This window comes from Ursus arctos, unplaced genomic scaffold (assembly GCF_023065955.2).
Source record: "Ursus arctos isolate Adak ecotype North America unplaced genomic scaffold, UrsArc2.0 scaffold_10, whole genome shotgun sequence".
In the NCBI taxonomy this organism is placed as follows: Eukaryota; Metazoa; Chordata; class Mammalia; order Carnivora; family Ursidae; genus Ursus; species Ursus arctos.
In genome coordinates, this window is record NW_026622764.1 from 10039189 (window position 1) to 10054224 (window position 15036).

Sequence of the window (15036 nt, forward strand, 5' to 3'; positions counted from 1 at the left end):
TATTGGCAAATTTATGACTAAGAAAATAACTTATATCTGGGGAATTGGCATTGGGGAATTCTTTGATAATTATAATTAGGAAGGACATAAATATGCACTACCTAATTCATGAGACAGTCAGGCTTCTATATTCTCTGTTCAGATGAATACATTCATTTTCTTCTGAATCACTCAGACTTGAGGAGATAAAAATTACCTTGGTAAAAAGTGTAAAATAAATATATTATAATATAGTGTGTTTTGTTTTAAGCAGAGGCCTAGGACATAGGAAAATGGAATACATGAGAGAAATATCAAAAAACTACTCAGTTTCAATAAATATATTTATGGAGTGCTTTCTGATCTCCAGACATTACTCTGTCACTGGGGACAAGCTGTGGCCCCCAACCCCTAGGACCTTGAAGTGTAGTGCGGAACATAAATTAATATTACAAATAACGTAATCCAATATGCTAAAGATTTGATGCTATGTAAGTAAGCCCCTGAGTTCACTGCAAGTTTACCTGGAGTTTGCCCCTAGATAATTTGAAGTTAAACGGTGACACATTCTAGGCAGAAGAAGATCAGATCAGATTTTGTAGAGTCTACAGCCCAAACAATTTGAGTATGCTCTTCAAGGAAAAGAATATAAAGAATATAAGTCTACCTTAACTTTTGTTTTTTGGGTTTTTTTTTTTAAGATTTCATTTAAGAGAGAGTGCATGCACAACCAGGGGGAGGAGCAGAGGGAGACAAGTAGACTCCCCACTGAGCGTGGAGCCCAACGTGGGGCTCCATCTCACGACCCTGAGATCATGCCTGAGCCAAAATGAAGAGTCAGATGCTTAACCAACTGACCCACCCAGGCACCACTTCCTTACTTTTTTAAGTTTAACAGAAATATGACTACCTCCAGGGTCTTGGAAGGGTCATTTTGGACGATGCCATCCCTTGCATTTCTCCACCCAAGGTCACAGGCTGAGCTCCTCTCCTCCTGGGGGCCCAATTCTTCCAGAGGAGGAGCGACCTCCTTATCATGACCTTGGGACCTTGGAGCACTTTTCACTGGGAGGCAGAAGATTAATAAAATTGTGAGGTTAGAACCCACATCTTAGTTTTCTGAATTGGATAAACAATATTATAATATTTTTTTTAATTAACCAGAAAAGATTATATTTAAACAGGCTTCCAAATCAAGGAAGGACAACAGGAAAACTGACAATAATGGATTGTGTTTGGGATTTACTGAAGTCCTCTGTAGTGATAGGTAAAGTTTTAAACTTTCCAATTTTAATAACATGAACAAAGCATACACAAACATCTTAGATGATTAAAATGGATACTTATTTTTTTAATTCGATGTATTCTTCCAACTATTTAAGCTTATAATTCTCCATTTTATTTTTCTTGGTTTAGCCTGAAAGTGTATTTTTAACATATTCTAACTTCTAAAAGATATGGAACATGAAAGTACTTTGGGTTGCTGCAAATTCAGCTAAAAAAGCACTTTTACATAAAGAAAATGGATGGGTAAGAAAGTTCAACATCAGATCTGAGTCCTGGCTTGCTTGGCTTAAAAAAAAAAAATCCTTATTCAAGAAAACTGTGGCATCTGCAGAATCCTTACAGCTTCTGTCTGCTGTAAAATATATTAAATTTAATTGAAACCCCCAAAGGAAATGATGTTGGAAAAATCTAAGAGAATATGCTTGTACTTTCATACTTAAAAAATATAAATCAGAATCCCAAAATAGGAATTTCTGAGTGGGACTTTTGCACTATATGGAAAACGTTTCTACCAATCAGCCTTAAACCTTTAGGAGCAAGTCAATTTAGCTGTATGGCTTTTTATTAGATCCCCTTTATTTACTGTTTTAATATATTTTAAACAAGAAAACCTATAAAGGTGCATTGCATGATTGTTTCTATGATTTTATATATATATATATATATATATATATATATATATATATAAACGATGGTAGAAAAATACTAACCCAGGTTTTCCCCAGAGTGTTGCCTTCTGTGAAGGTTAAATTTTGATAAATGAACTAGCAGGAAAAAGAAATGATCAAATTATAATTTGGCTAGGCTTCTGTAGGCTTACTCTTCTTAGCAGTGCCAGATCCAATTCTTCATCAAATTCAGGAAATACAATGATAGTCATGACTTTCCAGTGTGTAGTTGTCTAGATCTTGTAATTATTTTCGATAGTCTAATAAGGAAGAAAAGAGAAAAACACTGAAATCTTTCTACTGACAACAAAAATGTTAGCTAAGACCCGTAATGAGTAAGGGAGATATAATATATAGAAAAGATCACTTTTGTTCGTGGGAAGAAAAAAGTAAAATGTCAGAAAAACAAGAAATGAGTCATCCCCCTTCCAAAAAAATTAATAGTATAGACAGTGTTTTAGAAATCAGGAATCAACTGTGGGTGTAGACAGCATACTGCAGTGCTGAGGTCTACAAGAAGTCTCTGTTGAGAACACCCAGAGGCAATGAGAGAAAAAAAATCCCACTAGAAGAGAACGTTCTGGAAACATCTAGGCTATGAGCAAACACCTCTTGCCACTCAGTGACCTCTAAATGCGTCACTACTTTACAGCGTGATATCCCCATAATGTCAAGAATTGAGGAAAGTGTCCAGATTCTACTCTTTTTACATTTTCTATATTAACATCAGGAATTGTAATTTATACCTTTAGAAGAGTTTTCAGTTGTAAAACTATTGCAAAATTCACACCCAGGGGCGCCTGGGTGGCTCAGTCATTTGAGCCTCAGATTCTTGGTTTCGGCTCAGGTCATGATCTCAGGATCGTGAGATCGAGCCCCATGTCAGGCTCCATGCTCAGCTGGAAGTCCGCTTGAGATTCTCTCTCTCCATCTCCCTCTGCCCCACCCCCCACTCTCTCTCTCTCTCTCTCTCTCTCTCTCTCTCTCTAAAATAAATAAATAAATCTTTAAGAAAAAAATTCACACCCAGACTCCAGCATCCCTTTGTGAGAATCCCCCATGCAGTTTGTAACTAAAAAGTGTGTTTCCAGCCCTCGGTATTATCAAGACGAGCCAGAAACGTCGCAGAACATCTAGAGCTAGAAGTTGAGTTTGTTGCCCTTTGTTGTCTCCCACTAAGAACGCCCCATTATCACCTAGTAACTAATTACATTTTAAGGTATTATAAGACATTCAAGTATTTTTGTGATTGAGCAAACGAATGCCATCCCATCCTTCCAAATGGTAAACATTACCCCCCAACCCCAAACCAGAAAGAGCTACAGGATATTTGCCCTCGGGTGCTTCTCCTCTGAATTTCACAGAGCATTCCTCTTTCTGACTTGCAGGGCAAATCCTCGGAATTTTAATTTTGACAATGTGGGAAATGCTATGCTGGCGTTGTTTGAAGTGCTCTCCCTGAAAGGCTGGGTGGAAGTGAGGGATGTTATTATTCATCGTGTGGGGCCGGTAAGCAAGCACATGCAATCCTTTGACTGCTCGACAGCTGCTTTCCTTTGCTTTGATGAATAACCGTATTTTTCATTTATACAGATGCATGGGATCTATATTCATGTTTTTGTATTCCTGGGTTGCATGATTGGACTGACCCTTTTTGTTGGAGTAGTTATTGCTAATTTCAATGAAAACAAGGTAAGCATTCTTGGTTTGAATACCGCAGAGTTTATTCTGTTCTAGCCACTTGCTTTGAGCTCTCTTTTCCTCCCACGGCGTGAAGTCGCAGTCAACCATAATGTGACTGGTGTAAATAATCCGTAACTATTTTACAAGCTACCTCATTGCTGCCTTTCAGGCACATTATTTAAGAGTACGGTTCTCTCGTTGAATTTCCCCTTTGGGTAATGGTGTCATTAATTTGCTGACAACTGAAAGGCACATCTCCTATTGTTCAAGCGGAAAGGAGGTGCAGCAAGTTATGAAAATACAATGGCTCAGCTAAGGGGCGCGCTGATTGCAGGTAATGTTACTTGCACACAATGTAAATTGGATGCTTCTTTGTAACTCCAGAGGTGAGCTCAGCATTTTGATGGGGTTGGGAGTGCAGTAGAAAATGTTCAATCCTAATTCATTGAATAAAAAGATTTTCTAATTTCATAGAAAAACTTTACGTACTTTATGAACTCGGGGAGCATGCTGAGATCCTAACAGTTCTAATGATCGGTACGAGAGCTCACAAACGGGAAAACAGCAAGCATAGTTTCCTGTCAGAAAGTGAGTTTGGGGGAGAACATTCGACATCGTTCTTCTGGACATGGCTGATATGCCCTCTATTATGTAAGGGTCAGTCTTCTGGAATCCTAATAATTGAGGTGCATACAGCTTTTGGGCACTTACTATGCACTAAGGTTTACATACACTGCTTTCAATTCTCACGACTCTGAAATGCACAGTGGAAGTGAAAACAGCTTACAGAGGTGACAGAACTTGTCTGGGGCTTATAAGGTGTAGAAAACCCCGGGATCAGAATTCAGAAGTGGTGCCGACTCTGCAGGGTCTGAGAGTCTCCCCTTTCGAGTATAAAAATGTCCACCGTTGCTCTGCGGTGAGCGAAAGCTGCACGCGCTGCACAGCACCGAGCTGCTCCTGGGATTCAGGGCTCCACCGACTCGCACGCAGGCACATCAGAGCCCACTGGCAAGGGCAGCTGCACCTGGGACCGTATCGTTCCCGGCCCCCCAGGCTCCACGTGTGTGGTTCCAGCTACTCAGTCAGTTGCCACCTTTGATGTGCGCCTAATGAGGATGTCATTTCGTCCGGGCTTTCAAAGGGTGGGACTTAAAAATCCCCCCTTTGGGCCCCACCACCACTCTGACCCACAGAAACATGGGATTTTAGAGTAAGAAAGAAGTTTAGAGAGAGATCATGTTGCCCAGCCCCCTATTTTACTATAACACATTCATAAATGAGTGTCTTTAAGCCCTACAGAGTGTTCAATTTAATGCCAAGCAGAAGGAGGAAGATAGGTCTCTTTGGATGCCTTTGAGCCGTGCGCTGGAGCAGACACCGGGAATTTCTGAACAAGAGAGAAGCCAATCAGTCGTTCACAGAACGCTTAGGCTCTGCGCGCTCAGAACACCATGCTAGGCCCTCTGAGCAGACGCCTGCTTTTAGGAGAATCAAATCAATGACATAAATGAAACAACATAGAAGACGTTCAGCGTCCAGAGACGAATATTTAATCAGTCGCAGCTCTTGAACTTAGAGGAATGGCTAAGTAAGCAGAGCGTCAGGAGGTTTACTCACAGTACTGGTTGTATTTCTGTTCTGAGGGAAGAAAGAAGCATCTGGCTTGGGTAAGGGGAACGTGGCCATAAGCTCAGGTGGGTCGTTAGAGGAAGAGGAAAAGTAGAAGAAATCATGTTACCAGACATTACAAACTTGGTAATTTAATTGGAGATCCAAATTTCTGAATTATATGAACCATTTAGAAGAGATTTTTTTTTCCTGTAAGCTTTTCAGAGGGTAGCACGTGAGCTGCTATATAAGAGCATTAATTCATTTATCATTCAGTCATTCAACAGATTTCTTTGAGCACTTACAGGTGCCAGACACTGCTCTTGATGCTGGGGACACAAGGAGTTAAACACACAAACACTAAACACATAAAGATTTCTGCCCTCATGGAGCTCACACTCTAATGGTCATACCCAAAGGTATGTGAGCAGATTTCCAAATCTATAGGCAATAGGTAACTGTGAAGATATGGGAAATAAGGCAAGATTTGGGGGTCGCAATTCAGAATTATGCAAAATTATGCCTTCCCTAGAAAATGGAACCCTGTCTAAAAAGTTCAAAGTCTGTACTAGTAATATATGTAATTTTAATTTCTTGATTATGAGATAACAGTTTGATTAATAAACTTAATTTCACACTAATTAACTTTCAGAGGTTTTCAGATATTAATGATCAGATGATACCACCATGCTTATTATTCTTTTGGATCATTTCAGAGTTCAACTTTCTAAAATAATTTATATAAAAAAAGGAATAATATGAATTATATTGCACCCAAAGAACCCAAAGTATTTGTTTGCAGTTAGTGAGAAAAGTGGTTTAGCAATACTAATATCAGAAAAATTAATTTAAAACAAATATCATTATTAGGAATAAAGAGTGTAATTAAATAATTACAAAAAACTAATCAGTAGCAAAGTATAGAACTCCTGAACCATAAAATAAATGAAGCAAAACGAACCAAATTATTTTAAAAAGCTAGCAAGTCCAAAATCATAGTGAAAGATATTAACATATTTCTCTAAGAAACTCATAGACAGAAAAGAAAAAGAAAATATGAGATTTGATACAATAAAAACATTTGATCTACTGGACATAAAAAGAACCCTGACCCCAATAATTTTCAAGTATAAAATGTACCCTTTACAAGGTCATAAAATAATAGTTACCAAAAAATTGAAGATGTACAGACTGCATTCTCTAAAATAACAAAAAAAGGTAACAAAAATCTCTCATAAGCTGAAGGTGTTAAGACAACATTCTAAATAATTTATGAGTTACTGAAGAAATCGGAATAGAAAATAGGACATTTCGATAAATCATTTATAAAAATCGTATATGAAAGCTCACAAGATACAGATAAATCAGTAGAGGGAAATTTACAACTTTAAGGGTATATTCAAGAAAAATCAAAGATTAATTTATTAGTAATATGTCAAATATCAAACCAATAAATTATAATAAGAACAACAAAGTAAAATGGAAGAAAGTAACAAAGATAAGGACAAAAATTAATAATATAGAAAACAAAGATACTATAAATATTCAAGAATGACAACAGATTCTTTAAAAAAAATTAAATTGAAAAACCTTTCTCAAAGTTGAGCATGAACAAAATGTGGAAAAGGAAAATAAACAAGCTATAGTGAGTCAAACAAGATAGGTAATGATACAGGGACAGAAAGTTAAACTTACAAAACAGAACCAAAAGCCCCAGGAGGGACCGGGTGTATATAAAACAGAAGTAGCCCAACAAATCAGTGGAGAAAATGAGACCATCAATAAGTGATGCTGGGGTCATTGAGTGTCTAGATAGAAGAAACTAAACAGAGATCTCTACCTCACAGCCTACCCAGAAATGAGTTCCAGAAGAATGAAAGACTTAGCTATGAAAAACCATTTTCAACCATGTAGAATTTATTTTTGACCCTGCAGTAGTTGTGGATTTCTTGACTTTAACCACAAAGTGGAATCCATAAAGAAAGAAATTTATAGATTAGATTACATTAAAATGAAAAGTTTCTGAGAGATGAGACACAGGATAAGCAAAATGTTTTTTAAAAAAGTAAGCTAAGACTAAGAGAAAATATATATGACTGACATAACTGACAGAAGATTAATATCCAGAACATATTAAGAATTTCTATAAAACATCTAAAAGTAAATATCCAAATACAAAAATGAGCAAAGACTATGAACAGGCAATTCACGTAGGAAGAAACAGGAATCATTCCCCCATTTACACACATAAAAAATGTTTCATCTCACTGATATTAAAACTAAAGTAGATACATTTCCCACCCATCATGGCCAAATTTAAATGTCTGATAATGTCAAGTATTGGCAAGAATATTAGGACATGAGCACTTGGAGATTGTTAGCAGCAAATTTTCTTGGTTATTCTTCTTTGGACAGCAACTTCACAGTATCTGACAAACATAAAGATGTATAAATTCCTAATGCCAGCAATTCCTCTCCTAAAGATATGCTACCAAAAAAGTCTCATAGATGTTTACCATGAGAAAGAATATGTGTGCTTATTACAATATTTTTATAGTACATAAACCTAACTTCTGATATATTTGTACAGTGGGATACTCTGAGCAGTTAAACCAATTAGGTCTAGTGTCTAGTTGTATGCAAAACATAGTGTTCAGTGAAGATAAAAACAAAATGCATAAATAAGTACAGATTGGATACCATTTATATAAATTTTTAAAATTCAAAACAAATATGTTCTTATGTATTAATATATACACAAACAGCAAAAGTCTGAAAACATCATGCGGAGGACACACACTTGAAGGACAGTAATTAGCTCTGTAGAAAGAAAGGAAGAATGGGAGTGGGTGGTGAGTGGGTTTTTTTTTTTCCCAGTTCTGCCTTTATAATACAGTATAATGAAATTTCATGTAATATATTTATATGCATATTAATGAAGTATATATATGTACACTCACATATATGTAATAAAGAATATCTGATCTAATTTAGCCATTTGTCACAGCATTAATTCTTTAAGAGGCAAGTTCTGTGACTTTATACCACTTGAAAATAGTTTTGTGATTATATATATCAGAATGATTTAAAAAAAAAAAAAAGGACACAATTCCCTTAGCCAGAAGTAACAGATTGACAAGCTCCGATTTTGCTGCAGCATTTCCCACAATGAAACGAAAGAAAATTAACCGCTATTAGAGTGGGTATCCCTTTTTGAAAATTTGATTGTGTAGAGAACCTTCTTTAGATTTTCCCAAACCTGAATATTATACATGTTCAAAGATGCCAGTTGAAGGCCACCCTTTCAGGACTCCTCTCAAGACCAAATTTGAGAATTCTGACCATGCCTATCGAACCATCATGGTATTTGAAGAATATCTTTATTTCACACCCCCAAATTAGTCCTGTTGGTATTACCACCCCATTTGCAATGTCCTTGGTGTGGAGTAGACGACATTAGGTCTTTTTCTGCTTTCCTTTGTTTATTAAGGGGACAGCTCTGCTGACTGTAGATCAGAGAAGATGGGAAGATCTGAAGAGCCGACTGAAGATAGCACAGCCTCTTCATCTCCCACCTCGCCCGGGTATCAAAGATGCTCTGATTTTATTCATGTTGGGCACCAGTGTTCATGATTCCCCAGGAGTCTAAGATTTCAATTAAAATAATAATCGTGAGGCCACTAGGCGGTTGTGCATAAGTTAATATAGAAACAGGCTCCAAACTACAGATCTCTCCATAGGCTATTAAAATCAACCACCCAAAGGCTGTGCTTCGGTGCTCTCAGGATAAGCCCTAATGAAAAAATGAATTTTTAAATAAAATATATTTGTGCTAGCCTTTTAAACGTATGAGTGAAATGTATTAAACTGACAGAAATTGAATGATGCGGTTCTCCTTCCAATACGGACGGCGTCATGCACCGTCGTTTTAAATATTCAGAACCAGCCATTCCTACAAAACACCACACAATAGATTGAACTATAGGGGGAAAAAAGTAATGAGTTTTAAAATGAGCATTAAAGGAAATGAAAGACAAGAAAGTAAATGTGACCTATGTCTGAAATGCCCTTGCCTCAACCTCTCTTTTGCAGATAATGATGGTTTTAGAGCTAAGATGTATGACATAACCCAGCATCCATTCTTTAAGAGGACAATCGCATTGCTTGTCCTGGCCCAGTCGGTGCTGCTGTCCGTCAAGGTACTTTTCTTTCACGCTGAAACTCTGGGAAGGACTTGTTTGTTCATGGTGCTTCCAAGAATATCGCAAGGGGCCATATCCGTTCACAGTCTATGTTTTTTAGTGTAAAAAAATTAAAATTCGCAGTCATGTTCTAATGAGAGAAAGGGGAAGGTCTCGATGTGTCTGATGGATGCAGACAAAGGCCAGTGTGCTGTTTCTCTTACAGTGGGACGTGGAGGACCCAGTGACGGTTCCTTTAGCAACAATGTCAGTTGTTTTCACCTTCATCTTCGTTCTAGAGGTACGGCAATGAGCCAGCTGGCTCTGGGGGCTGCAGTGGGCATCGCAAAGGACAGCAGTGGCCTCCTTTGACAGTACTCACTGGCAGCTCTGTGTTCCATTGTTTTTGAAGTCTTTTTTTGGGAGGGGGTGGCATGCTCATATTTTCCTTTTTGGGCTGTGGTGCTTCACTTGAACAAGGATTTCACTTTATATTTCAGACTTGTCTAACAGCAGAAAAGGCTAACTGCTGTTGATTGTTGTGTCTGGATGTTGGCCTGTCTGGTTATGTGAGTTCAGGTCTTTGTACTGAACTGCAAAGACCACCGTAATTCAGGGACTCAAACTGCAATGTGGCAGCCAAGGGAGTTGGCCCAGACAGGATTATTTTAATATATAGTCCGTAATAATATCACTTTCCAGGGCAGTCTTCTTTGAAATACAAGCAGATTCTTATTTCACCCTGTACTGGTTGATGTTTCCCAAAATCTATGGTCTCTCACTTAAGGAAGAAAAATGTCCTGCTATCAGAACTAGTCCTAAAACAAGGAGAAAAGAGTCTGGAGAATACAGATTTGTAACTTATCCAGCTTTAAAATTTAGATAGATAGATCTATATGTATATATCTGTATCTGTGTATCTATCTCTTGGTAATAAATTCTTCTCTTTGGTTTGTACATCCTTTAAAAAAAAGTGCCTCAAGTTCACGCATTTAAATATATGCTGAACACTCAGCCTCTATTTACTGTCTTCCTTATCTTCCCCCAGGTGACGATGAAGATCATAGCAATGTCACCTGCCGGTTTCTGGCAAAGCAGAAGAAACCGATACGACCTGCTCGTGACGTCGCTTGGTGTGGTCTGGGTGGTACTCCACTTCGCCCTCCTGGTATGCACGTAATTCAAGTTTATTTTAGTTGATAACTTGGGTTCAGGTAACCCTGTTTCCGGTCTCATTTCAGTCTGGGTCAGTCTACCCTCCCCTGTCAGAGTAACCTGCCTACATCCAGCCTTGACCTTGACGGCCCTTGGCCGTGCTTGCTCACACAACCCCTCCCACTCTTCACACAGACTCAATCTGGCCCCTCAGAGTCCTAGAGCATGTGAATGAGGAGAAGAACATTTAAGATTTCTAGTTTAACTCTCATTTTCCCAAAAGAGAAATATAAAAGAGAGAGAGAGAGAACAACGGAAACAGAGATTATGAGACCTGCCTAAATTCACATGCGAGCTGGTATCAGGAGGCTCAAACCCAGTTTTCTGAGCTGAAGTACAGCATCTGTGCCACTACGTTCTACTCAGTATTTCACAGTGGGATTTTCAGACACTTTTGCTGCCTTATTACCAACTGACATCCAGCTGCCATTCCTCTGAAGCCCGTCATTCTCAGTGTCTGCACCTGAGTTCTCACTCGTTTGCCTAAAATGCCTCCACCTCCATGTAGTCTGAGGTCCAGCTCAAAATCTATACCCGTGGGTGCGCTTGACTAAGATCTAGACCGGTGTTGTCTGGTAAGAACAAGATGTGGCCACGGATATAATTTCAAATTTTCTCGGAGCCACATTAAAAAAGTTTAAGAGGAACAGGTGGTGTTAACTTAGTAAGGTATGTCAGCCTACCATATCCAAGATATTACCATTTTAACATGTCGGCAATATAAAAATTATTCAGGAGGGAGGTTATATCCTTTTTTTGGTACTAAAACTTTGAGCGGGTATTTTACATTCACCGCACAACTTAACTGAGACTCACTGCATTCAAGTGTTCAGTAACCACATGTGGCTGGTGGCTGCCATCCTGGACAGCAGAGCTCTCAAGCCCCTACTCTGGGCTCCACCGTTCTCCGGCCTTGATCGGGTTATTTGTCTTCAGCGATCCTTTCTTCCCTGTTCTGAACTTGGGGATATAACTTCATAATCTATCCATTCTGTATGGGCATTAAGGAGATCAAGCACTTTAGTTCTTCTAACTGTAAAAAGAGTATACAAACCAATAACGCATTATGATAAGTACCTTCTTCTTTAGTCTTCTTTGATCCCAGATAAAAGTAATGTTATCAGATTTCCCCGCTCTCTTCTACCCATTCTCTGATCCTCACCGATGTTAGAATCATGCCAGGAAAGATCCATCACACACAGAACCCATTTACTCATTACAGAGGGCGTGCTTTTGTATGAAATTGCTGTGCTCAGGCAGCTAGGTATTGAGTGTCCTTCTTAAATCAACTGTCACCTTCAGCGTCAGGAGCTGGGCCAAGCCTCAGTAGGCCCGCAGTCACCCTGATCCATTTCCTCCAATGATAAATGGTTTTGAGCACGAAAGATGTGCAAGTCACCATGCTGGGAATGGAGAAGAATGCAGTGAACAAAACAAAGGCATCGCGGCTCTTGTGGACATCACAGCCTGGGAAATTGATGTTTTGTTTTATTTTAAGGTTTTAAGCCAGAAAGTTTAGTCATGATCCAAGAGGCTGGGGGCACTTTGGGACAGCTGCAGGTAGGCATTCATGGAATTCTCCCAAGCCAATGAGAGTTACAGCCATAGCGAGGCAGATGGAGGAAGACACACACTCCTGGGATGACACAAAGTAGTAGGAGGTGGTTTCATCAGAGGGGTCCTGGAAAATGTCCCTGTGGAAGTGATGGCTGGGTTTAGTCTGTATAACGAGGGGCATGTTGGCGGCTGTCCATATGATGGAACGCTGCGGGAGGGAAATTGTGCCTGGAGTAGAAGGAGCAAGGGGAACACGGCACAAAATCTGGATGGCACCTCTCAGGACCAGGCAAACGATGGGGCTCATCATCCTAGAAGCCGTTGGGTGTCGTCACTTCCAGAATGCAAGGTGAGAAGCCATGTATAACAGATTTGGAACTAATGTGGAAAGGAGCAGCAAAGTCCATGTTTTTATCTTGCCCTAGACAAATGGAGCCAAAAGCTACTTGGTCCAAGCAGAAGAGGAGAACAGGCTTCCTAATTCCGGATGTCCCAGAGAGGACATCTCCCACCGAAAAGACCAACTTGCCTGTTCTCCCTGACCGCTTCTGTTCTCCTGAAAGAACTTCCAGTTCTGGAAGGATGCTCATCCTTCACTCTATTTTGAAGTGGTCTATTGTGAAGGAAGATGCAGTCCTTGTTCCCATCCAAAGTTATTTCTGTGCAGACACATTCATTTCCTTCTACCTCAAGGATGTCACCGGACCCCCTTCCCGGGGGCCCATATGTGACTGTTGTCACTTGGCAAAGCAAGGCTCCTCGAGAAAAATCATGTTTTGGCATGAGTTTAATGCCACAGTTGTTATTGCGGTACTAGCTGATGGGATCTTTGTTTCTGAGATGAAGCTTTCTTAGTCATAAAGCACACCCAGTCATCTCTCGCTGCCAATCGCACACTTGAAGAATGAGCTGGATGTGTTTCTGGGTGGAGTAGACATCTCTGAAATCAGCTTACAAGAATGTGGCCGGCTGGTGTCCAGAGTCTCCGGAGACCTTCAGAGAGGGGGAAGCTGACCTCCAGTCCAGAGTCTCCAGAGACCTTCAGAGAGGGGGAAGCTGACCTCCCGCCGTCTTTTCCAACACCACACCTCCTCCTTTGCCAGGATTCTTGCATTTCTGGTCTCACTTGGCCTCCTCTTGTTGTATTGTTACCCTAAGTTTTTCTTGCTCCTCAAAGGAGCTGGTCACTGTTTTATGTAAAATAAGTTTTAAAATACAGAAATCAGCTGAGCAAAATGGGGAGCGAAGTTTCATTTAAGATTTGATTTTATAGCTAATATTTATTCATGAGTTTTGGCAGTGACCTTTTCAGCACCTTTTAAAGATAAATTTCTTATAAGAATTTTCACATTTTATTAAACTAATTACTCAGTAGACTTCACAGAAGACTTAAAATGAAAACTGGAACTGTAACAAGATCTTTTGTGCACATTATGAGCGGCTCTCTTCTGTTTAAATTTCAGAACGCATATACCTACATGATGGGTGCCTGCGTGATTGTCTTCCGGTTTTTCTCCATCTGTGGAAAGCATGTGAGTACGTTGTAAAGGATGCTATCAAAGGTTACATATGCACAGAAAAAAGAGCAAAGCCTAACTGACTTCAGCCGTCCTTCTGGGTCTTCAGGGTGGAAGTTAACAAATTGCTGGTCATTCTAAGTCCAAATGAGCAAGTATTAAATATTAAAATGAATCAGTAGCTTAGTTATCTTTGACATGTTTCCTGACATTCATGTTGTGTTATTTATTCTTCATATTTGCTAGACGAACTCAATCATCAACTAAAGAGAGCATATTGGGCATGGAAGCAAAAACCAATGGTCTTAACACTATTTTTATTGTTTTTATTTGTCATAAAGTTACATCATTGCAAAGAAAAATAATCTTTAATGAAGCTTCCTGATTCTGTGATCCCAGATTTTTATATGGTTTTCTTGTTCGTGCATACACTCTGCATCTATTTTTCATTTTTTAAAGTTGCTTCCTTTTTCATTACTGACATTATTTCATATACGTTCCATAAATAGACATATTCAGTACATTCGATGTTTGATGCTATTTAGTATTTTGTCATTGTTTAGGCTTGTTTCTGTGAACATCTGTTTTTGGAAGAATCCCGAGTCTACTTGGTGGGATAGGCCAAGAATGGACAGCCCTCCTCAGAGAGACAGGCAGAGGGAGAAGAGAAAACGGAAAGCTAGGAATTTTAGGGAGGGGCTTTTATCAATTTGGCTGAAAAGGCTGAACAGTTTGAAATACAAGTTGAATTTCTTTCTAATTTTTTTTTAGTAATATTCAGATTTAATAGCCTTTAATAAGAATCAATTCACAGCAGTTGTCAAATGAGGGTCACTCTTGTACCGGCTTGCGTACCTGTCATTCACTTCCCAGGTTTGCCAGGCTACGTGAATTGAATATTCATTTTCTCCTCCCCCCCTCCTGTCGGTGCAGGTGACGCTGAAGATGCTGCTGCTGACGGTGGTCGTCAGCATGTACAAGAGCTTCTTCATCATAGTCGGCATGTTCCTCTTGCTCTTGTGCTATGCTTTTGCCGGCGTTGTTCTCTTCGGTACCGTGAAATACGGAGAGAACATTAACAGGTGGGTGTATATGTATCTTTCTCTTCATTTTTCAAGCAAACTTTTTTGGACATGAAATCATGAATAAAAATCCGAATGACTTTTGCCCATTAAAGACGAAAGGGAAGGGGGAAGCGATCAGTTGGAAGCAAAAAACCAAAGAAAATGGCCAAATTTTAAATGACATTTTTCTCATTAAAACAGCCTCCATATTGACTTTGGAAACCTTATTTCCATAATATTCCCATAATGTAACACGAATCCATAATTCCAAATC

The 15036-nt window shown here is 39.2% G+C and overlaps 1 protein-coding gene across 1 annotated transcript in view; it reads left to right on the forward strand.

The window, feature by feature from the left end:
• Positions 1 to 15036, forward strand: part of NALCN (sodium leak channel, non-selective) — a 300199-nt gene that overhangs the window by 270601 nt on the left and 14562 nt on the right. Inside the window, exons 29-36 of the mRNA XM_044381929.3 lie at positions 3323 to 3443; positions 3528 to 3626; positions 8719 to 8812; positions 9321 to 9427; positions 9636 to 9710; positions 10458 to 10577; positions 13645 to 13713; positions 14632 to 14780. Of these exons, the coding sequence (XP_044237864.1) occupies positions 3323 to 3443; positions 3528 to 3626; positions 8719 to 8812; positions 9321 to 9427; positions 9636 to 9710; positions 10458 to 10577; positions 13645 to 13713; positions 14632 to 14780 (834 nt within the window). The remainder of the gene's footprint in view (positions 1 to 3322; positions 3444 to 3527; positions 3627 to 8718; positions 8813 to 9320; positions 9428 to 9635; positions 9711 to 10457; positions 10578 to 13644; positions 13714 to 14631; positions 14781 to 15036) is intronic.